Source organism: Emiliania huxleyi, assembly GCF_000372725.1.
Source record: "Emiliania huxleyi CCMP1516 unplaced genomic scaffold EMIHUscaffold_28, whole genome shotgun sequence".
Taxonomy (NCBI): domain Eukaryota; phylum Haptophyta; order Isochrysidales; family Noelaerhabdaceae; genus Emiliania; species Emiliania huxleyi.
The window spans coordinates 635056-657861 of NW_005199926.1; the positions used below are offsets into that span (position 1 = coordinate 635056).

Below are 22806 nucleotides of genomic sequence, written 5' to 3' on the forward strand. Positions count from 1 at the left end.
ATGGACGACAGCAAGAGGGAGTCGCTGCCTGCGGGGATGGCGGCAGGAACCTTGAGAGAATCGGAGGAGGCGCCTCCGTGCGAGACCCCTCGACGCCTCGCCACGCTGATACGCGCCGCAATCCTTGTCTCTGCAATGTACCGTGGGCGGCGTGGCCGCGAGAAGCACGGTGTGGTGGACTACGACCCGTACGACGGGTTCTCCACCTCGAAGATGCGACCGCCGCCGCGCTTCAGCCGCAGAACGAGCTCGACAGAGGACGCAGCAGAGGCGCCGCTCGTGCAGGTCGCCGGCCACGGTATGCTCGAGCGCGAGCGGCCGGGCGTGGTGCGAAAGCTGGCGGTCGCCCGCGAGCTTGCGGCCTACCGCACGGCCCCGCCGGATCTCGCGGATCACCTCCCCTCATTTCACGGCGCGGACGAGGTCGGTGACGCGTCGGACGGCGGCGGCGGCGGCCGGTGCGGGGGCGGCGGCCTGGGGTCGGCGAGCAAGAGCGGGCTGGAGATGGCGAGCATCTTCATCGAGGACCTTACCGCGGGGCTGCGCCGGCCGTGCGTGATGGACGTCAAGATGGGCACGCGCACGTTTCTGGAGGAGGAGGCGGCGGCGACAAAGCTGCGGGTCGACCTGGCCACGAAGCTGCACGAGATCGACCCGGCGCTGCTGCTGCCCGGGGAGAGAGAGCGAGGCATCACCAAGGGGCGGTACCTGCAGCAGCGCGACTCCCAGTCCTCCTCCGCCACCCTCGGGCTGCGCATCGAGGGCATCTCCCGGCCAGACGGCGCAACCTTTGAGAGCCGCGGCGGCTTCAAGCGGCTGCGCTCCGAGGAGGACATCTCGCGCGCGCTCGCCTTCTTCGTGGGCGGCAACGCGGCCGCGCACGACGCCTTTGCGGCGGCGCTCGCGCGGCTCCACGCGAGCCTCCGCGCCTCGAGCTGGTTTGCGGCGCGAGAGGTCGTCTCGTCGTCGCTGCTGTTTGTCTACGACGAGGCGGACCGCACGGGCGGCTCGGCGCGGGTGCGGATGATCGACTTTGCAAAAACCCAGCATTTGCCCGATGGCCCGACTCTGACGCACGACGCGCGGTGGGAGGCGGGCAACCACGAGGACGGCTACCTCGTCGGGCTCGGCACGCTGCGCACGCTGTGGGAAGCACTGCCCGTTGGTGGGTTTAGCGGTTAGCACAAATAAATCAATAAAACGGAGATACGAGATGGGTAAAAAGGGGCAAGTCCCTGTATGCGCCCCTATCTACACGGAGCCCGAACCCAGCACAGCCAGATTTGCTGGGTCTCTCTGTCTCTGCGCGCCAGGCTGTACACTGCCATGGCCCGCCATCTGAATCTGCTGCAGCTGGCGCTTTGCGTGCACTCAGTTCAGGCGTCAATGGCCGCGCCCCAGCTGAGCAGAAGAGCGGTCGCCGCGTCCGCCGCGTCCGCCATCGCTGTGGCGGCAGCGTCACCGACATCAGCAGCGTCGCCCGTGCTCGCCGGCGTTACGCCTGCAAAGGCGTTGACCATCGGCGAGTACGTCCGCGACCTGAAGAGTGCGCGTACTGCGGTGCAGGCGCTGGCGCCGCTGCTGGATGGCGGCGTCGACAACTACGAGCGAGTGCGTGTCGACCTGCGGAAGCCGCCTGCCAACGGCATCCGTAAGGCTAGCACCAAGATACTCGCGCAGCTGGAAGGGACCAATCTCTACTCGGAGAAGAGCGCACAGTACGAGGAGATCAAGACCTCCCTGGCCGCTCTCGACGACGGCTGCCGGCTGCAAGCCAAGACGCCGCCTCCGCAGCTGGTCGCCGAGGCCGAGAAGCTGGCCACGCTGCTCGACGCGTTTGCGCAGGGCTGTGGCGCGACGGAAGAGTGAAAGCGGAGCTTATGCGCTCTGAGAGAGAGAGATTTTTGAAGTCCAACAAGAAATCATGACGCGTTGCGCTCTGAGGATACGCTACGAGTCTCTTGAGAGGGAGCCACCGGCCAGATTCAGGTCCAGCTTGTGCGGTCCTCGCCTGCAGCTCGCGACAGTTCCCAGAAAGAAAGAAAACACACAACCCAAGGGAGGGATGGGAGAACGGCACGCCGCCACCACACAGGGATTTTAAGGAGAGGAGGGTGTGATGCGCTAGCCGTCGCCCACCCTGGGGGGTCTGCCTCCTCGTATCTCTTTTCGCAGTCTCTCGCCGCTTCTCGCTGCAACCTTCATGCCACCTCGCGGCTGTCCCACTCTCGTTCCCGTCTTCCCGAGGACTCGCGACACACTTCTTTTTTCTCGATCTAATGGCACCACCTCGCTCAGCCTCCCTCCTCGGTCCTCCGCCTCGCTCGGTCGCCATGCTCCTGCTGTCTGCGTCTGCGAGTGGAAGCTGGACAGCAGGAACTGGCGTCGGCCCGGCGATCGGTATTGGTCGCCACGCCTCGCGGCCAGCCATGGCGCCGCGAATCGGCTGCCCGTTGCCGCAGCCTCGCGTCCAGCCTGCTTCGATGTGCGATGCGGTGGGCTCGGTGGCGCCGTTGGAGCAGCCAGGCCGCTGGAGCTCAGGGCTGGGGATCCGGAACCGGCTGCGCCTGCTGCGTCGCTCGTGGGTCATCTGGAGCTGCTGCGTGCTGCAGGCGTGGCGGGTGTTTGTGCTGCGGCGCAAGTACGCGGATAGGCGCGAGTCGCCCGAGGCGGTCGAGGCGAGGAGGGTGCTCGCGGCGGGGCTGCGCGACACGCTCATCCGGCTCGGCCCCACCTTCATCAAGGTCGGGCAGCTGCTGTCGACGCGAGTCGACGTGCTGCCGCCAGAGGTGATCGGAGAACTGTCGCGGCTTCAGAACGAGGTGCCGGGCTTCCCCGGCAAGCGCGCGAAGCAGCTGGTCAAGCGCGAGCTGGGCAAGCCGGTCGAGGAGCTCTTCGCCAGCTTCGACGACGCGCCGCTCGCCGCCGCTAGCCTCGCGCAGGTCCACCGCGCGCGGCTGCACTCCGGAGACGAAGTCGTCGTCAAGGTGACGCATCCTCCTCGGAGGCACTCCCCAGACCTCCCAGAGAGCCACTTGGTGCCGCGGTCAACCGCCCCCTCCACCGGGCGCAGCCGCTCCCGACGCTCTTCCCACACCCCCCCCCCCCCCTCCTCCCCTCCGTCCCGCAGGTGCAGCGCGAGAACCTGCGCCAGCTGTTTGACGTCGACCTCTTCAACATTCGGCTGGTCGCCTCGCTGGCGGACCGGCTCGACGCCGTAGATGCGGAGACCGCGTCTCCCTGCCCCCGCCCTGGAGACACCGCGCCGCATGCCTCGCCCTTTGGGGTCGCCCTAGTTGGCTGTGTAGGGCGACCCCAAACCCCCGTGCGGGCGAAGGAGTCTGCAGACTGCTCCTGTCGAGAGAGAGCGAATGCAGCGCCGCGGACGACGCGCGTCCCCACGGCCCTCGCCGGCCTGCGCGTTGCCGTAGGCTCGACCCGCAGACCGAGGCCCTCGCCTCCAACTGGCGTGGCGTCGCCGAGACGAGCGGCGATGTCCTCTACCGCGAGATCGACTTTCGGATCGAGCAGCACGCCGCGGCCCCTAGATGCGGGACAGCTCCCCGTCTCTCACCGCCTCTCCCCGCCTCTCACCGCCTCTCCCCGTCTCTCTGCCCATAGATGCGGGACAGCTCCCCGCCTCTCCCCATCTGTCGAGGGGAGATGCAGATCCGGTCATTTTGACTGGGTTGTTCCACTCTTCGCAACCCTCGTATCCGCAGCCCTTGTGGGCGCTTGCGGGCCGACGTGCTCTGGGTACCCGGCGTGGCCCCGCCCCCCCGCCCTCTGACGCTGGTTTACCTTCCCGACGCAGGCCGCGACTGAGTTCCGCGCGAACTTCGCGAAGGACAAGACGATCAAGGTGCCCGCAATGTACCCGGAGCTCTGCACCTCGCGGCTGCTCACGATGGAGTACTGCCCCGGAAAGAAGATCACAGACACGGAGGCGCTGCAGCGCGAGGCGAGAGGAGCCGAGAGCAGAGCCGAGAGCAGAGCCGAGAGCACAGCCGAGAGCGCACCCAGCCGGTTCCGCACACGCCCACCCGGGGGTCTGTCGCCGCCACATCACGCCACGCCGCCCGCGCCACTCCTCCAACGCCCCTCCCCTCTGCCGACCGCCCCTCCTACCTCCACGCCCCCCCCCCCCCCCCCCCTGACAGGCTTCTTCCACTGCGACCCCCACCCTGGCAACCTCGCCGTCGACGACGGCTTCCCGGGCGGCCGCCTCATCTACTACGACTTTGGCGAGATGCAGCCGAGAGGCAGCCGAGAGGCAGCCGAGAGGCAGCCGAGATGCAGCCTCGCGGGTGGCCGCCTCGTCTGCCGTTGCCTTTCGCGCGCGGGCTGGGCCGCGAGGGGTCGGCGGGGTGGCCACAGAGCGCCTCGATGGGTGTGCGTGGCAGGCATGATGGAGAGGGTCGAGGTGGAGGTGAAGCGCGGCTTCGTCGACCTCATCTTCTCCATCTACCAGAACATGCCGCGCGAGGCGTGCGACGCGCTCGAGACGATGGGGGTGCTGCGCAAGGGCGTCGACCGGTTCTCGATCGAGCGGATCGCGAGGAACATGCTCGGAAGCTTCCAGTCGACGCTCGCCTCCGCCGACAACAAGTGGGAGACGCTAGACGCGGACCTTTGTACTCCGATTCGCACTCGGAAAGACACGGCTAACTGCACTCAGCTGTCTTCAGCCGGAGCAGTCGCAGCCCGAGTGCTCACGCGGTGCTCTGAGCACACGGCACGGACCATTCTTCACATAAACGCACAACCCCGGGCCCCATTCGTCACCACCTGAGCTTGGTCCGGGTCCAACGCACAGGTGGGAGAACGAGATGACGCCGGAGGAGAAGCGCGAGAGCCGGCGCAACCGCCGTGCGCAACTGGGGCAGGACCTGTCCGCCAGCCTAGAAGCTGAATGCAGATCTGTAGTCTTCCGGCCAGCGCTCGAGAGGACACGTGCTCAGCTGCAGTCCGCCGTATTGCAACCGTATTCGCTGTACTCGTAGCCCGTGTATTCACGCGGTGCTCTGAATACACGGCACAATTCCGTACCACCCCCCCCCCTCCCCCTCTGACATTGGCGTATCCACACTGCAGGTTCGCCACGCAAGCCGAGCGGCCCTTCCTCTTCCCGCCAAAGTTCACCTTTGTCTTCCGCGCCTTCTCGACGATCGACGGCATCGGGAAGACTCTGACGGGCCCGCGCTACGACCTCTCCCGCATCTCACAGCCCTACTTGCGCGAGCTGGCCGACTTGCGGGACGGATCGGCCCTCAAGTCGGCCGCGCTGGAGCTGGGGCGGCGGGTGGGGTGGCGGCCGCAGGACGTAGCGCAGCTGGTGACGCAGCCGCGGGCGGTCGCGGGGGTCGCACAAAGGGCGCCCACCGGGGGCGGGGGGAACCCCCCCCCCCCTCCCCCCAACCCCCCACCCACCCCCCACCCACCCCCCACCCAAGCCCCTCTGAGGATGGCGTGGCTGCTGCCGTGGCCAGGTGCGCAAGCTCGAGGAGGGGGACCTGAAGCTGCGCGTGCGGACGCTCGAGGTGGAGCGGATGATCGAGCGGGTCGAGCTGCGCCAGCGCTTCATCGGCGCGGGCGTCGCCTCCGCGCTGCTCCTGCACATCTCTCTCGGCGCCACTTTGCACCGGCTGGCGGCGCGGGTCGTGCAGGTGCGCCGCGCCCCTCCGGCAGCCCCCGCAGCCCCCAGATGTTCCTGGCTGCGCTCTGCTCCCCCCCCCCCCCCCTCCCCTTCGTTGGCCCTTCCCTCGCCGCCGCACCTAGTGTCCGCATGCCTCCCACCCATAGCAGCACCCCACGCATCTCCACTCCGCCCGCACCTCCTCCGTCGCCGCCGCCACCTCCCTGTTGACGTCCCAGCCCACCCGCCCCCGGTCCGACACAGGTGATTGCTGCGCGCGTGGCGTGGGAGTGCTGGAACGCATGGCTGGCACTGAAAAAGCTGACGGTGCAGCAGCTCCGGTTTGAGAACGAAGACACCGTCTACGACACGATGTGAGTTCATCTACAGGCTCACACACCACCGTACGTTGCTCGAGAGCAGCCACTCATACGAGGGGGGCGGCTGACAGCGGCACCTCCTCGAGCGTCGAGGCCGCCGGGGGACAATCGCGAATCTATGGGCGCACACACAGACCGGACGATCGACACCTTGTTGACCTGTGCCTACGACTCGCAGAGACAATGTTCGTGTGTGCGCCAGAGCGCGCTTCGCGTAGTACAGTGCCGCGGAGGGTCAAGCGACAGCTAGAGCAATCATAACCCCATACCTACACCACAAGCACAACCGTGAGAACCGAAAGGCGCGCGGCTCCCGGTCCTTTTGACAATACCCTTTTTTTGCATGCTGGCGTTTCGGTTTACCTTTACGCTTTAGGATTTGCTTGCTTTTTGAAGCATAATGCTTGGGACTTGGGATTTTGCGGTTTGTGCGCGGCACCCCCGGCAGGGACCACACTCCACAGGGTACCACTCCTCTGGGGGGAGGCGAGGGCCCTAGGGGGTACCCATGCGGGGGGGAGATGGGGTCCCCCAGCCCGCCGCAGGCGCCGATTTTTTTGGATTTTTTTCGCGCGATTTTTTACTTGTTTTCATGGGAATTCGGCGTACTTGCGGCCATGCTATCACGCCTTGCGACATCCTTTCGGCGCTGCTGACCGTGCCATGCTGCTCAACTGACCGCCTGCATAGCTCGCGGCCTTAGTCTTCGGCATTCAGTGACGACCTGATCGTACGGCCAGTAGGAAGGTGTCCTTCCAGCGCGTGCACGCTTCTGACGCAATGCGCGTCGCAAACAGCCTCGGATTGGCTGCTGGCACTCTCGAGGCTATGCCTACACAGCCTCGCGCGCATGGGCAGTCAAGAGGGTACGTGCACCTTCTCAGGACAGCGCCGGTGCCTCTCTCTTGGACCGGCAAACGTGGTGGTCTCGTGTCACCAATGTGGGACCAGTGCGGCATCGCGCCATCGACAGCTCTGAACTGCGCCTCACCACTGACCGGGAAGGCCGCCAAGTGGGTCAGCACCGGTCGCACATTGTGGCAGCAGTCAGCAGCGCATGTCTGATAGCTAGAGCAGCAGCGTCAGGGTCGCAGGGTCGGATCGTGTCAAGCCTCTCGCCCGGCCGGCCGTGTGCAGACGTCGGCCTGTCTGCTGTCTGGAGTGATCTGTCGGCGGTCAGTACGACCGATCAGGTCGGAGTTTTCTGATGATTGGAGGGTCTATCTGTATGTACTCCTCGAGATCTCTCCAAATCTGCCCTCTGATCAACCGTGATCATTCGGGAAGTCGGTGCTAGTAGAGACTAGTAGAGCCGGAGCCCCGTTTCCGCACTGCTGCGCGGCGCACGGTGCCTCCGGGGGCCCCCGCCTCCCCCCAGAGTACCACTCAAGAGTGACTCAAATAGTCTCAACTTGTACTCAACAGAGTCAACACACGAGACACGTCGCTCACGTGGGAACTGCTGTGGCGGCAACCTCTTAACATAATCGGCGCTCGTCCGCGCGGAGACCTCACTGCTCACACTTACGGTGTGCGCTCAAGTCGATCAGATTCAGAATGCCCCCCCACCCCCCCACCCCGAGTGTCCGCCAAGAGCGAGCCGACCGCGTGAGATAGGGTGCTGACCTTTCTCGCCGAGGCTCGCCGTGGCCCCACACGGCGGCCTCTGCTCGCGTTTTTGGATGGTTTTGGGTGGGGGTGCGAGTCACCAATGGGGAGCGGGAGGGGGAGTGTCCATTCTGAAGACTGCCGACCGCGGGGGGGGGGGGGGGGGGGGGGGGGGGGGTTCTCCCCCCAGGGGTTTTACCCTCCGCGTGAGGATCGGCGCGGCGAGGGGGTCTTGAATTCGCCGCGCAACATTTCACCCCCACAGGACCCCGCCCTCCCCCCCTCATGGTCCCACCACCTAGAACCCCAATCTTGGCTTCGCACCCCCTCCTTGCGCAGTGTCCCCCGCTATGTGTCGCCGTATTCGGGGCACGCAATCCTGTGCAGTCAGGGCAAGTGGGCGAGGCGCAGTCCCCGCGAGCGAGGCGAAGGCGTGGCACCCGTGTAAGCCGTAGAGCGTATGCCTCGGCGGGCAAGAACATCGTCTCGGGCTACGCCACGAGCTCCAATGTCGCAAACGCCAACCTGACGCAGCCCTCGCCTTCGTCACGATCAAGCTCTCCGGCCACGAGGCGCCGCACTACGCGCCCGAGCCGAGCTTCGCGAGGTTTCGCGCTTCCTCGCCGGCGACGCGTGGTGAGCGGCGCACTGCCGTGCCGACGCGCGCCTCACGTCGAGCGCGCCTCGCCTGTAGATTGCACTGCGCTGCAGCGTATGCGCCGGATTTACCCGAAAAATTCCTGCCTTGCAAACGTCCCAACCAACGTATGCCGTATGCTGTATGCTCTCGCTCGCCTCTAGTCTCTCTGACGTAGTAGTATCGATGGACGACACGATGCCATGCAACCCTTCCGCTCCACCGTGCACCGACGCACACAAACGCACACACTACCCAGCAGACTCAGCAGGCAGCAGGGCGCCTTCGCCTACCGACACGCGCCGGGGCCCCCGAGTAGCGACTTTCTTTCTTTCTTTCAGCCCCGGCGGAGCCATCGCGCAGCTATACAGAGAGAGGTCAGACAGAGCTAATCCTATTTACTTACTTACTAACGAACATACCTGTAGACTACATACGTACACACATATACAACAACACTTGGTATTGCTAAAAATCTCTCTCTCATATACACACAGCTATCGATCGGGAAGCGTATCGGCCGGCGCCCCCGCGCTCGTCCCGGATGCGGCAACGAGGGGGACAGGGCATTAAGAATGACGGGAACATGACCGTTGTTTGTGAAGGGGAAAGGGGAACGTGTACCACTGTAGAGGGATACAGCCGCTAACGGGCCATCTGAAACAGAGGACCGGGGCGGTGGCTCACCGAGACAAAAAGCCGGCATAGTGGATGCCAAACCAGTTGCGCCCGCCAAAGCCGGCGGAGGATATGACGATCTCGCCCTGGCTATCGGAGCTGCCGGAGCACTCGGCGCTGTCCAAGCACTGCCGGGGCTCCATCGATACGCTGATGGGCATGGGAGAGGAGGAGCGGAGCCTGCACCGCGGCGCCGTCACGTCCGTGCTTGAGCTCATTGGAGAGCCAGGGGTCCCGCCGAGGCACGCCGCCGCAGACAAGCGCTGGTTAGCCCTTCGCGACCTCGAGCGCGCATGTGTCTACGAAGAGCTCGAGCTCTGCTACTCGAACTCCGTCTATGCTATCCTCGCCTCGGCCACTGCAACGGTGGTCGGCGCAAGCGACTGAACAGCATTATCTCGGCCGCCCCTCCCTCCGTACGTGCATCGGTAGGACACGTAGATCGTCGTCTTTGTTTCTCGTGTGCGTGTACGAACGCGGGCCGTCGTGGGTCTTCGCGCCCACGAGTCTGAGTACCCCGTCAACCCCCCCGCATGTCGGTCGTCGTGTGTGTCCTACTCGCGTTTCTCTGTGCGCCACGATCCATGTCACTGTGGTGTGGGGCTGCAGCCTCTATCATACAGCTTCCTAATGATTTGGTCTGTGATGGCGGGTTGGCACGGCACATGCGGGTCACACCGTCACACCGTCACACCGGACCGGAGAGGCACGTGCGTTGTTGAATTAGCATCTCCATCAGTGAGGTGTCTTATTCACATCACCCGCATCACTGCAAGGTCGACCCGGCCTCGAGGAGGGGGCCGTCACCCGAGCTGCCTGCGTCGCCCTCCGAGTCCTTCTTCCCTGTGACCATCTTTATGATGCCCTTGACGATAAGCATTCCCCAATAGTACTGGAGCAGCGTGAGCCCGATATTAGCTGCCCACCAAACGGAGAGGAGAGAGAAGGGCGCTCCGCTCGCGAGCGTCTGCCGCCAAAAGTCAAAGGCGACGAACGGCCAGTAGGCGCAGCGAATGCCGAGGAAGAGAGCCGCAAAAGACACGCGACAGGCCTCATTGACCGAAGGCATCGCAGATGCGAGGCGCTTGTTCATCCTAAAGATGTCGACCGCGGCAAGCGGGACGGACGACACCTCCGAGAAGCCGAAGAAGAAGGCGCCGTAGTAGAGCAAGAATCCCGAAGTTCCAGCCGACAGCCCGATAAGGGCGAGGACCCCCGAGACCGAGTGGTGGATGATCGCGTCAGGCTTGCAAAGCTCCGGCGTGACGAGCGTGACCGTCAGGTCCCAGACTTGGAAGCCGAAGAAGACGAGGACCAAGCTCTGGGCAGGCGCGTAAAAGCCAAAGACACGGTCGTCGGCAAAGGCTGCGGCGAAGCCGTCATCGAAAAGCCAGAGACGGGAGCCCTGGAAAGCGAGGTAGCAGAACGGGAGCAGCACCACCACCTGGTGCGCGGACCCCAGCGGCTTGTCGAGGATCGGGAGCCGCTTGAAGAGCAGGCAGAGCAGGATCCAGAGCAGGAAGAGTGTGACTATGCAGTAGCGCACCTCGGCGGCGGCGAGAATTTGCCACGGCGAGAGCCCCATCGCCGCGCTCGGCGCGAGCGGATCGGCGGCCCTGACTTCGGCTCGCCAGGGACCGGCCCTCTTGGAGCGTCGCGTGGTGCTCGGTGGGCCCGACAGTCAGCAAATCGGCGCCCTCTGGGGCGCGGGGTTGTTGTTGCGCCGCGCCGCGCGTGTGCGTGCGCAGGCGCGACGCGGGTTGTTGTTGCGCCGCGGCGCGTGTAAGATACTCCCGACGCTAGTTTGCGGCCGTTTTCAAAGGGAACTGGCTTGGAAAATTCTTTTTTCCCTGCCCGCCCCTGGACGTGGGCGCTGCTCTCCGCCTCTCCCCTCTGGAGGGTCACTCGCTCACCCTGAACCCAGCTCGCGCGAGCTCGCTATATAGGTGGTCAGGGTTTTGCTCATACTCGACGGGCCCACGCGACACTCGCGCGGGCCGGCTGCAGGACTCTCCTACAACCACGCTGCACCCAAGACTGGGATCAACTGGTCGGACGGACAAGGGAGGAAGAAGGAGAAAAAGGGAAAATCGCTCGCGAGTGGACAGCACCGGCGCAAAAGTGCGCCGGTGCCGGCGCAGATCTGCGCCGGCGCCGGCGCAAATGTGCGCGGATTTCTGCGCCCTCTACGGCGCACTCTGCGCCGCCGCACCAAATCGGGGTTCACACCACATACTGGTTGCCCCTTCCTATTTGGCCATGGACCCGCTCGAGCGACACACGCTTACCGTCTATTTGCCGGGAAAGGAGAGCGTGCACTCCCTACGTTGCGACGCGTCCTTGACCGTCGGACGCCGGCCGTCGAGCGGCATCGTGCTCGAGGACGCGCGGGTGTCGGCCGATCACTTGCGCTTCACGGCAAACCACGAGCTGTACATTACCGACTCGTCGTCCAACGGCACCTTCCACAACGGGAAGCGGCTTCCGAAGGGCGAGCCGCGAGCGCTGCAACCGGGGGATCTCATCTCCCTCATTATGCCCGTTAAGCGTCCCCCGCCGGAGCTGAGCGAGGAGAAGCGGGCAGCGCTCGTGTGCGCCTTTCGCTACACGGCGGCGGTGGCGGAGGAGGACGGACCGGTGCCTGTGCCGATCCTCCCCACGGCGGCGCCAGCGCCGAGCGACGCGGCTCCCCCGTCGGCAGCAGCAGTGACGGCTCCGATGGTGCCCGCTGTTGCACCACCAGCGCCTGCTGCGTCGCCTGCTCTAGCGCCGCCGGTGCAGGCGCCAGCGCCGGCCGCGCCGCCTGCTGCTGCGGCGGCGATGCAGGCGCCGCCGGCCGCGTCGCCTGCTGCGGCGGCGGCGGTGCCGGTGCCGGCGCCAGAGGCGCGCACTCCGGCGGCGGCGGGGCCGAAACCCGCCGAGGCAGCGAGTGAGTGGAGGCCGAAGAAGAGAGACGAGCCGAAGAGGAAAGAGTCGGCGCTCGTCTCGGCCGGGCGGCTCGCAGGCGGCAAGGAGGCTGGCGGCAGGGCGAAGGGCGCGGCGGCCCCGCGCGAGCCGGTGCGCAAAGATGCGCCGCCGCCGCCGGCAGGCGCCGCCACCTCCTCGCGCGGAGCTGCGGCCCAGGCGGCGGCCAAGGCAGGAGCCGCGGAGGGACAGAGCGCAGCCTCCCTCCCAGCGAGACGGCCGCCGCTCCCGCCGAGCCGGCCGCCAAACCACGGCAGCGCCGCAGACGACGTCGCAGCCGAAAAACCAGACGCCGACGACGAGTTTGGCTTCGACGAGGAGGAGGTGGCCGGATCGATGAGGCGCGTCCGGCCCGGCCGGCCCCCCGCGGCCCGCCCCGCGGCCCGCCCCGCGGCGAGCGCGAGTGGCGGCGGCGCGGCCGCGGGGCGAGGCGGCGGAGGGCAGCCAGCGGCCGCTTCACCGCCTCGACGACGTGGAGGCGCGGTGGCGAGAAAGAAGTTCCCGCAGAAGCGAGGCAGGGCGAGTGACGTCGAGCCCCCCGCCGCTTCGGTCGCCAGCGACGGTACGACGACAGACCTTCCGCAGCGCTGGCCTCAGGGCCCCGCGAAGCAGGTACGGCGCGGCTCAAGCGGCGCGTGCACCTCCACCACCCTCGCGGACGTGTTCAGCTTCATGCGGGGGTAAAACGCTCGTCGATACTTACAGTAAGCATGTGGCTACGAGAGCTTGGCCTCGAGAGCGAGGCTACGACGGGGTGTTTATGCCGAGAGATCCCTCCGGCACCCCGCGCCATGTCGAGATCGCGTTCGCGAGTCTTCCTTGTCCGTTTTGTCGAGAGAGAGTCTGAGCTACTGAGAGAAGAGTGTGTACTCTGAGGACGTACGGCGCTTTAGCTTTTATTCGTTAGAATTTACACAACCCCGATGAGCGACAGCGAGCTCATGAGGCATGGCGGCGCCCACAACATGCCCACAGTCCACACAGGTGCATTCGCTCTCACCTGGCAACCATGTCTGCACGTCTCGCGCGCGCGCGTGAACAGGGCGACCGGTGGCCCCAGGTCGACGTCCAGGTCGCAGAGGTGCACACCCACACGCCACAGGGACAGGCACAGCCACACTGCGACACTGCACACATATACGTAAAGCCGTACGCGAGCTACTAGCTGCCAGCTACTTCGCGCGAGCTTTCACCTCTTTTTTCCAACACAGGGAGGGCGAGGCGCAAAAAACAAAGAAAACAAACACGCCCAGAGAGGGATGGAAGGACGGCACGCCGCCACCACACAGGGATTTTAAGGAGACGTGCCTCTCGTCTTCTCCGTCACCACCAGTCTAACCCGGCCCGACGCGGCGAAGGGCGGCGCCGTGGCGAAATCCGGGAGCCCCTTCGCGACGCAGCCCCTTCGCGACGCAGGGAACGAGCCAGAGCAGCAAATCGGGACAATGTCGGTAGGGCTCGGCCAGGCCAACGACCCGGCCACCCATCACGCCGCACAAGTGCAGTGCGAACTACGCGAGAGAGGGAACTCGAGAGGCCGCAAAGAGGCGCCCTCACTCACAACAGCACCACCTCCTCGCAAGGCGTCTCGCGCATCTCGGCGCCGCGCCGCGCGGCTGGCACCCCCGGCTGCTTTGCCCTCGAGCCAGCGCCTGGGTGGTGACGGTCGTCTCTGCTTAGGCATGCAGACGCCTCGGAAGCGCCATCGTCCTCCTCGTCGGCGGCTCTCGGCGGCTGCCGTTCGAACACCTAACGCGTCGGTCTCTCGGCTTAGCCTGTTTGCGCGCCGTCCGCCGCACCTGACGCGCACTCGTGTGGAGCACACACCTCGGTGCGAGCTACCTCCACGAGATACGCCCGGCCCTCGCGCCTCACGCTCGCGACGCGCCTGCTCGCGGGAGGGGGAGGGGGAGGGGGAGGGGGGGGGGGCGGCTCGTCGGGGTCTCGTCCGGCCGCTCATATGCCTCTTTCGGGGGGGCGGCCCGCGCCCGATCGCGCCGGACGGCCACGCGGCGCGCCCACCCGTGCTCGCGTGCCGCACGTAGCACCCCTCCGGCAGCACAACATTCTTCGGGCGGAGCAGCAGCATGTTGGCGGAGAGGTCGTCGTCGCTAACCGCGGCGCCGCTCTTGACGAGGCAGAGCTTGTAACGGCCGGTGGCCGCGTCGAAGTCGACCACCGCGCAGGAGCGGCCGTTGAGGGACGAGTCGGAGCGGATTCCCTGCACCTGCGCCACCACCGCCTGCACCACGCGCCCGGGCTTGATCATGATTCGCGATGGCCCGCCCGCGACGAACCCGAGCAGCTGCACCTCGTAACGATGCGACTTTGGCTGGTAGCCCGCGATGGTGCCGCACCGGCCGTTGAGACGCGGCTGCGACGCGATTGCGTGGAGCCTCACTCGCGTGCCTGTAGGCAGCGTGCCTGCCGGCGGAATGCTGCCAGACATCGCTGCCTCCCCCGCTTCCGCGCTCCCGTAGCACCTGCTGTCCGGCTGCCGCGCTGCCCGCCCTTGCCCGTCTTTACCTTTGTCGTCCTCGCCCGCGGGGAGGCGAGAGTGGCCGAGCTGGACGGGCATGATGCGACGCGCAGAGAACCCATCGTCGTCCTCCTCGTCCTCCTCGTCCTCAAACTCGTCGCCGTCCAGCCGCGCCGGAGCCGCAAACGCGGCGCGGCCCCACTTTCGCCGGAGACCCAGCGCAATGCAGGAGAGGGCCACGGCAGACGCGACCACAATGGAGGAGACGCCGCCAGGGATCTCGCCCAGCACGACGGTCAGCAGCTGCGGCGGCGGCGCCGCCGGTGGGTAGGGCGGAAGCTCCGGAGAGGGGGGAGGCAACAGCGGCGGCGTCCACGGCGGCGGCGGAGGCGGCGGAGGCGAAGGCGACGAAGGTGGCGGCACGGGAGGGCCCGAGGGCGGCGGTGAGGGCGGCGGCGAAGGGAAAGGCGGCGCGCAGAGCTTCGGGCGCGGTGGCTCGGCGGCGGCAGCGGCGCTCATGGCCGTGCTGAGCTCCTCCAGGCCGGCGGTGGCGGCGAGTGTATCGACAGGGTACTCCGCGCTAGGGACTTGCAAAGAGACGCGGTGGGAGGTAAAGTCGTGGGGGTCGAGCTGCGCGACGGCGTTGGCCAGGCGGACGTTGCACGCCTCGGGCCCGCCTTCCAGCCAGCCGCACGGGCGAACGTCGTCCTGCTCCGTGACGACTCGCCTGCCGTCCCCCGGGGGCGATGGTCTCGTGGATGGCGGAGAGCGTGTGGAGGGCGGTGGAGCCGAGGTTAGGCGCGGTGTGGACGGCGCCTGCCAGGCGGCGAGTCGACGGGCTCTTGCGCGGCTGTGTGCTTGCTGCCGCCGCGCACGTGGATGTCGGAGAGGTAGAAGACGATGGCGCGGTCCTCCTCGTGGTTGACGTCCTGTGCCGCAGCGGTTCGGGGGGCGCCGGAACGAGGAGTGAGAAAGTAGTTGGAGGGTGGGGTGGTGCGGTGTGGGAGTGAGCCGAGAGCAGGGCGGTGCAGCGGCGGCCCCGCAAACCTTGCGCACAATCGACCAGACAAAGTGCATGTTTTGGTGCCAGTTGGTGCACCGCTTGCCGTCCCACGGCCCGTGGTTCGACTGGGCCCTGTTCATCGGAAAGGCGTTGTGGAACGAGCAGTCGTTGTTGGAGCCAAAGTCGCCGTACGCGCGGAAGACTTGCGCGTAGCCGTACGCGCGCATGGTGTCGGCGGTCGTCGTGACAGAGATCGGGGGCGGCGCCAGCGGGTTGGCGCGCTGCTTGGCAAAGATGTCAAAGGTCGAGCTCGTGCCCCGCGCGTAGACGTGCACGACATTGTTGTACAGCTGGCGCGCCGCCTTCGTTCGGTTCATCGTCGCCTGTGGGAGAGAGCCAGAGGGGAGGCGGCGTTACCGCGACTAACAGTGGAAGAGGGTCAACCCGAGAGGTCTGGTTTTGCTGGTGATTGTACCAGAGGGAGAGCAGACAGCTGAGCCGCCTATCTACGCGCGCCATCGTCGCCTGTGGCCGGCCGGCAAGCCGCTGCATCGCCTCGCCCCACGTGGAGAACTTGGAGTCGTGCGGCAGCAGGAAGCCGTCCCCGCCCACCACAGCGGACCCCTGGAGGCCGTAGGGGTACATGACCGGGTCGGCCTTCATGCAGCACGGCGGGTACGCGCCCGTGACCACGTTGTGAAAGCCCGTCGTCGCGCCCAGCCCCCCGGCTCTTGCGTCAAACTTGGGCAGCCACTCGAGCAGGTCCATCTCGCCGCCGCTCGGCCAGCCAAAGTCCCCCTCTCCATGCGAGAAGGCCCACAAGGCGCCCCACATCTGGTCGGTGAGCGCGTCGATGTCGCCGCTAAAGGCGGAGCCGTCGAGCAAAAAGTAGAATTCGATCTCGAGCGGCGCGTCGTCCGTGCCATCGCGAGGCGGGTTAAACCAGTGCCAGGCCGAATCTGCCCCTGAGAGGGTCGCGCCGGCGTCGCCACGCTCGCTCGAGATGCGCATCCAATCGCCCTGCACCTGGAAGGAGGAGGCGGAGCTGTCGAAGCTGATGTGCTCCGACGCGGAGCGGCAGCCCTGGCACGAGTCCCACGCCCGCCAGTCGAGGTAGCTAGGCCACTCACTCGTGCCCGCAAAGCGCACTCCTTGGGCCAGCTGCGCGTTCCACGGGCGGGAGCGCTGCGGCAGCTGGCCGAAGGCGCCGCCGCCCAGCGCGTGGAGGTCGATCCGCGGCTGCGGCGACGGGGCGGGGTCCCAGGCAAATGCCGCGAGACGGTGCGAGGTTGGCCTCCACTCGGCACCCGACGCCGCGGAGTGGAAGCCGGCCGCGCCCCACCGCACGTGCGCGCTCCAATCCGGCGGCGAGTTGAGCGACGCGGGCGGCGCGCGCCGCGTCACGTAGGTGTTGAAGAAGCAGCCGAGAGGCGCGCCCTCGTACCCACCGGAGCACGCCGCGGCGAGCTCGGCCGCCGCCGTCGCCGGAGAGGTCGGCTCGACGCTTCCGACCTCGGTCAGCAGAGTCGGCAGTGCGGCCACCTCGGGCAGGCCAGCGGCGAGCAGCTGCGCGTGCAGGCTGTCGGGGCCGCCCGGCCGCTGCAGCAAGCGGCGCAGGTCTGGGCCGGGCAGGTAGGCCTGCAGCCCCAGCAGGAGCCGGCCTGCCAGCTGTGGGAAGCGGGCGAGGAGCCGCGGGTAGAACTCGCACGCCGCAGAGCCACGCAGGGTGGGGCAGCGCTCCGAGAGGTACGTGTCCAGGCTGACGGGCACCGTGATGGGGGGGAGTCGCTCTGGCGGCCAGCCGACGGCCGCCTCGGCCTCGAGGAGGTGGGCGAGCGCCTGTGCGGGCGGCGGCAGAGGTGCGGTCAGAGGACACGCGAGTGTGGGCCGGAGAAGGCGGCTGTATATGGTGAGGGCGGCACTGTGGCAGAGGTGCGGTCGGAGAGGGGAGTGTCGAGAGGAGGGGCCGCCAGGAGCGCGGGGGCAGGCGATGGCCGGCGCGGAGGTGGCAGGGCGTGCGCTACGGCGGACTCGGGACACCTGTTCGAGGTCTCGCTGCCGCTCCTGCACCGAGGCGACAGTGGGCTGCACCTCTCCAAACTTCTCGTACTCGGTGCCGACCACCCACGCAGCGATCGCGCAGGCGTGCGGCCGCGCCTCGCTCACGGAGGCGGAGATGGCGGCGGCGGCGTCCAACGCCTGGCACGGCTGCGCCTCTGCATGCGACAGGCAGTGAACCAGCCAGTTGTCGATCGGCAGGGCCACCGCCACGTCTGCCGCGACTGCGGCCTCGAGGAAGGGCTCATGATTGCGACCGGAGCCCGCACGCCAGGAGTAGAGACGAACGGCGTTGGCTCCCAGCCGGCCCATTTCGGCGAGGTCTGCGCGGCCTGCTCCCCACATCGGAGCAAAATCCTCTGTGAAGAAGTCGGAGGACGCGTAGACGCCGGCGGGATGGAGGCCGCCGGCCAGGGAGTCGGTCGGCGCGGGGTCGTAGGTGAAGCCACGAAGTGATGCGTGCCTTGTGCTCAGCATCTGATGTCGACGGTCTTGCTCACCCGTCGGCGTTCCTGTCCCATTTGTGTTTTTTGCGTGAACGGCGTCATAACTCATAAGGTTTTAAGTTGCCTTCCGTGTGTGTGTGTGTGTGTGTGACTCACTCACTCACTCACTGCTGGCCTTCCCTGGGACCCCGTGTTGCATGTCTGACTGTCACTGTGCGATTTCGGGGTTGTGCGTTTATGTGAACGGCGTCACTCTGATCCATCTTCTCGAGGCAATTTTCAAGCACTTTTTTCTTGAGGTGTTGTGTTGGGAGCTTGGGACAGGTTTAGCAATACCAAACAACTCTAAACATCATTTGGGGCCTGCAGCCCCTGGAGACTGAAGTTTATGGGCCCCTGGAGACTGTTGCCCTGTTCACGGGTTCACGCGCGCGCGAGACGTGCAGAGTGACAGGGTTGCCAGGTGTTTTGTCGACTCGGCGGAGTCGTTCCCTCCTTCAAAACGTATTTCGACCGCCCGGAAAAGTCTCCCGCTCGCGCCCTCCCCAAATCGCCCCTGGAAACTGATCTCTATGGTTGTTTAAGTACGTTTTTGGGGGGGGGGGGGGGGGCAGATTTGGGCGGTCGACTTCAATTTTGGGGGTTTTGGACGACGGCCCTGTTCACGCGCGCGCGAGACGTGCAGACAGGGTTGCCAGGTGAGAGCGAATGGCGTTGTTTTGTCGGTACCAGTCGAAGGTGGAGCGGAGGCGAGGCCGCAGCCGAAGAAGAGACATCAGAAGCGGCTATAGCGGCCGTCACATGAGCATGACAGCTGGCGGCCGCTTTGGTAGGGGGTGGACAGCGCCCCAAAATCCACCACTCTGGGATTTCGCGCAATCGCTTGACTCTGAAAAGCTCGCCTATCCCTGCGGTGAGCGCTGTGGTCGCCGCAGACTGGCTCCGACTTGACGGGCGCATGGAGACGTGTTGCCTGTGCCATGCGCCCGTCGAGTCAAAATCGACATGCGAGGCGACTTTGTCCCGCCAGAGGGATAGGCGGCGTTTTGGGCGACAAGAGCGCTGCGACCGCGAAGTGGCGGTGGACATGCTCCCATGTTGCCGACGCGGCGCCGGAGTGGCCGGCACTCATGCCGGCACTGCTCGCCGCGACCACGACGGCTACTCTGATACTCCGCTCTCCGGGCCGACCCGTCCTACCCGACGGCGGCACTCCTCCCACGTCTCGCTCACGCTGAGAAAAATTCTAAAACGGCGTGCAGCAGAGTCACCGACGAGTCGGTCCGCGTGCCTCCTCGTGTCCCGTACCGTTCTCACACATCCATAAACTCACTTTGGCCTCACTGAAGCAAGCCCTCAATCCTGAATCCTCAGAGTTAAGATTAGGACGCTGTCCACCCCCTAGCTTTGGGGAAGAAAAGAATTTTACGAAAACTCCCTCGCACAGCACTAGGCACGGGACTGACGCGCATTGGCACTAAGAAAAGAATTCGGGCAGACTAGGTCCGGCCCTCTGGGTGGCACGGGTTGGGACATTTGGCGATTCCGCGGCTTACTGGGCCCCTGAGCCGCTCCCCGTGTGCGGATTCTTGTGGCCCAGGCATGGTGCTGATAGTAAACGGTTCAGAACCGGCCAAACACAGGCTACAGCCCCACACACGCGCCCGCCATAGCTCCTGGAGAGCATGCGCGAGTGACGCGCTACAAGCCGCGAGAGTGGCATCAGAGGCAGGAACGACGTGCTCTTGCTGCACCTCGCAGCTGCACCGAGTGTGCTCGCAGTGTATGCTACGGCCGCCGCCTACGGCATTGCTCTCGTGCAGCTAGGCGACGCAGGTCCATCAGCAGGGCTCATCTAATGCGAGCGCGCATTGTGCGTAGCCGCGGGCAGGTGGCAGTGCACAGCCGCACACCGGCTCTGGCGGCTCGTATGCCCCCGGCAGTGCTGCTAGTCATTAACTTGCGTAATGGGGCCGCAGCAGACTGCTGCTGTGGCAGCAGCAGCAGCCTGCTGCTGCCTGATTCAGTCAAGCCAGCGGCGCAGCGAGGCGTGCAGAATTCGCGTGGTTTTGTCCCTCCTGAGGCTGAGCGCATTCGAGCCCATCGACCGGAGTTGGATGGTACCACGCGTCTCACTGAGACGCGGGGTACTGGCCATGGCCGGACTACGGAGCGTGAGGTGGCGAGCGGAGGCAGCGACAAAACAACGAGAATAACGCACGGTCAGCCTGGCGAGGTACTTCCAGCCTGCTGTGGGCTGGAGCTGTGGGAACAGCTGACGCAGTCTCGCCGAGGCTCTCGGGTTGACTCGGCCAGACAAAAACCCCGACAGGCGTGGGAGTACCTCGCCAGCCCTCAGCGGAGCTGGGAATAGGACCGCCGCAAGCGGCGTGGCGTGGAGCGGTTGAGCATCCCTCCGGGGGGCCCTCTGCGCGCTGGGAGCCCGAACCCTGGGAACGAGTTTGTGCGAACCAGAAGCCGTTCTGCGCTCCGGCCGATTACTTCGCCTGTCGATGGTTCAGTCCCTCAATCTCGCCGCGGTGCGCACCACCGCCCGGGTCATCCTCCGCGAGCCGGCTCTCGCGCTGCCGCACCAGCGGGTCCGCGACATCAGCGAGCTTGACTTTGCGGAGCTGCGCGAGGCGGGCTGCCACGGCGTCATCTTCGACAAGGACAACACGCTGACTGCGCCCTACTCCGACGAGGTGCACCCGCGCCTGGCGGGCTCGCTGCGGAGGTGCGTCGAGACCTTCGGCGCCGAGCGCGTGGCGGTGCTGAGCAACTCTGCTGGGACGCCAGACGACCCCGGCGGTGTCGCTGCGGACGCGCTGGAGGCGGCGCTTGGCGTGCACGTGCTGCGACGGCGGCACAAGAAGCCGCGCGGGATCGAGAGCGTGCAGCGTCACTTCCAGTGTGACGGCACGGCGCTGCTCATGGTGGGCGACCGCTACCTGACCGACGTCGTCTTTGGAAACATGCACGGCATGCTGACGGTGCACACGCAGCAGCTCACGACGGAAGGCGACAACCGCGTCGCCCAGGCAATGCGCCGGGCCGAAGACTGGCTCGTGGCGCGATACGTGCGTCGCGGAGTGCGCGCTCCACCGCACCCGCTCGCCCTGAACTCGTGGGGGCCAGGCGGGGCGCGCGGACGCAGCTGACGAGGAATGGTACCCGGGGAGGAGGAATGGCAGCCGGGTACTCTCATTTCCTTTTTAGCCCCCGCTACCCAGTTGCACTGCGATGTAGCGGGGGCCACGACTACGTTTACGGAAACATATTCCTGTGAGCTGTGAATTGGACGACCCCGGCTAGTCGCCGACCACACGCACAGCCACACCCACAAAGAACGACCCTGCACAAAGATCGCATTGATCGCAAGGGCGGGGACCTGTTCCTTTTTACCCATCTCACAGTTAGGTTAGGTAGAAAGGTGAAGAACAGCCAGGCTCGGATTGGACACCAACGCGGTATGGGTGGACGCTGGACAGATGATGACGGCACGCACGAGAGCGCTCAGCGACACACTAGAGCTGTTTAACGTTGGGAGCTGAACAGTGTTGCTAGTGTTAACAGTAACAACAGAACAACAGTGAAGCTCCCCAACAACAGTGGCTAACGTTAGGCCGGCTGAACAACAATAAGGAAGGCCTGCCAGTGACCCACGACGATCTCCGGCTTAGGGGACCCCTAGGGTTCTGAGGGCCGGATTTTTTTAAGACCTTTTAAGAAACGAGGAGGTTTGGGGGCTTAACCTGCCATTTAAGAGATTGCAGGCACGGGGGATCCCTCTTTTAAGACCGTTTAAGAAAATCGGCCTCGCCGGCATGCGTCGCTGGGTTCCGCGCCGTTTTCTCCAATACTGCCGTTATTAGGCACAAACCCGCCTCTGAAGACACATCTGTAAGTCTGTTGCACTGGCAGGAGCCATACTCGCATAGGGGGCGCGTGCTAGCTGACTGTAGCCAGCTTCCCGGCCTCCGGCGTCTACCGGGAGCCTCCCAGACCATCGACCTCGGGAGCTCTCCCGCACCGTTTAAGCGTTTAAGACCGTTTAAGGAATCGGCGGCCCAGGCAGCCTTAAAATGGGCCATGGCCCGCTTTAAGCCGTTTAAGCCGCAGGCGCCCCAGGGCCCACCCTTTTAAGCCTAGGGGTCCCCTAAGATCTCCGGCGTCCAGTGAGGGTAATACGATGGTAATACCCGAAAATACCTGGGAAAACCCAGGTTTTTTCGGGTTTTACCCGGGTTTTCTGGCAGTTTCTGCTTGCTGGCTGCTGAACAACAGTAACAACAGTAACAAACAGTAACACTTGAACAACGTTAACAGCTTGGGCTGGGGTGAACACTTGAACAACGTTAAGGATTTCAGCCAACACTAGCGCAACTGTTAGGCCAAAAGTTAATGTTAAACAGCTCTACGACACACAGACACAAACAGGCTCACAAGACACACAGCCAGCTGGCTGCCACACACCCTGAGTAGGCGTACACATAACTCAGGGCCACATCCTCACTGTCGCCCCCCCCAGCACTCAACTGTGCCAAAGGACACAAACAAGGGCACAACATCACAACATCACAACAGACAGTAACATGCGAGGCTAGAGCAGGCTTGCTCCGCCTCTAGCAATCTCGCCAGCCGGCGAGGCACGGACGAGACCGTGTGTGGGGTCATGTGAGGCGTCTATGGACGCCCTCCTCACAGGCTAGCTGCCTACTGCTAGCCCTAACTCGCACTCACGGGTGATGACAATTCATTGTATGAGTGTATGCGAGCAGAGGCGCGTGTGCTAATTCTAGGCCACACGTCGTGGCACTATGACGGAGGTCGCCCGCTGCCTCGCCGCGCCGCCGCCTCGCGCCGCCCGCCTCCGCGCCGCGCCGCCGCCCGAGGATTAATAATTATCATTATTACT

General features: G+C 65.4%; 5 protein-coding genes across 5 annotated transcripts; 4 read left to right on the forward strand and 1 right to left on the reverse strand.

Annotated features, from left to right (window-relative positions):
* Window positions 1-1182, forward strand: EMIHUDRAFT_101236 (hypothetical protein; the record flags this gene model as incomplete). The annotated part of the gene is made up of 1 exon (XM_005776406.1): window positions 1-1182. One exon carries the CDS (start codon window positions 1-3, stop codon window positions 1180-1182), a length of 1182 nt encoding a protein of 393 aa, XP_005776463.1.
* A 1093-nt stretch (window positions 1183-2275) lies between these two features.
* Window positions 2276-6406, forward strand: EMIHUDRAFT_435521 (hypothetical protein). Its single transcript, XM_005776407.1, has 10 exons — window positions 2276-2987; window positions 3131-3207; window positions 3432-3534; window positions 3815-3989; window positions 4122-4230; window positions 4465-4608; window positions 4817-4891; window positions 5095-5374; window positions 5490-5666; window positions 5900-6406. The coding sequence occupies exons 1-10, from the start codon at window positions 2280-2282 to the stop codon at window positions 6011-6013; spliced, it is 1962 nt and encodes a 653-aa protein (XP_005776464.1). The 5' UTR covers window positions 2276-2279; the 3' UTR covers window positions 6014-6406.
* A 3298-nt stretch (window positions 6407-9704) lies between these two features.
* On the reverse strand, window positions 9705-10523 carry EMIHUDRAFT_101239 (hypothetical protein; the record flags this gene model as incomplete). The annotated part of the gene is made up of 1 exon (XM_005776408.1): window positions 9705-10523. The coding sequence occupies one exon, from the start codon at window positions 10521-10523 to the stop codon at window positions 9705-9707; it is 819 nt and encodes a 272-aa protein (XP_005776465.1).
* Window positions 10524-11197: 674 nt separating this feature from the next.
* Window positions 11198-12814, forward strand: EMIHUDRAFT_463627 (hypothetical protein; the record flags this gene model as incomplete). Its single annotated transcript, XM_005776409.1, has 4 exons — window positions 11198-11575; window positions 11720-11995; window positions 12062-12226; window positions 12515-12814. The coding sequence occupies 4 exons, from the start codon at window positions 11198-11200 to the stop codon at window positions 12584-12586; spliced, it is 891 nt and encodes a 296-aa protein (XP_005776466.1). The 3' UTR covers window positions 12587-12814.
* Window positions 12815-20401: 7587 nt separating this feature from the next.
* Window positions 20402-21049, forward strand: EMIHUDRAFT_101242 (hypothetical protein; the record flags this gene model as incomplete). Its single annotated transcript, XM_005776410.1, has 1 exon — window positions 20402-21049. The coding sequence occupies one exon, from the start codon at window positions 20402-20404 to the stop codon at window positions 21047-21049; it is 648 nt and encodes a 215-aa protein (XP_005776467.1).
* Between the last annotated feature and the right edge of the window lie 1757 nt (window positions 21050-22806).

Bases quoted from the DNA above. Each gene is read 5' to 3' on its own strand.
- EMIHUDRAFT_435521 (XM_005776407.1), top strand. From the start codon at position 2,280: ATGGCACCACCTCGCTCAGCCTCCCTCCTCGGTCCTCCGCCTCGCTCG. The intron at 2,988-3,130 runs GTGACGCATCCT...TCCGTCCCGCAG, and splicing joins GAGACGAAGTCGTCGTCAAG to GTGCAGCGCGAGAACCTGCG. The intron at 4,892-5,094 runs GTCCGCCAGCCT...TCCACACTGCAG, and splicing joins GCGCAACTGGGGCAGGACCT to GTTCGCCACGCAAGCCGAGC.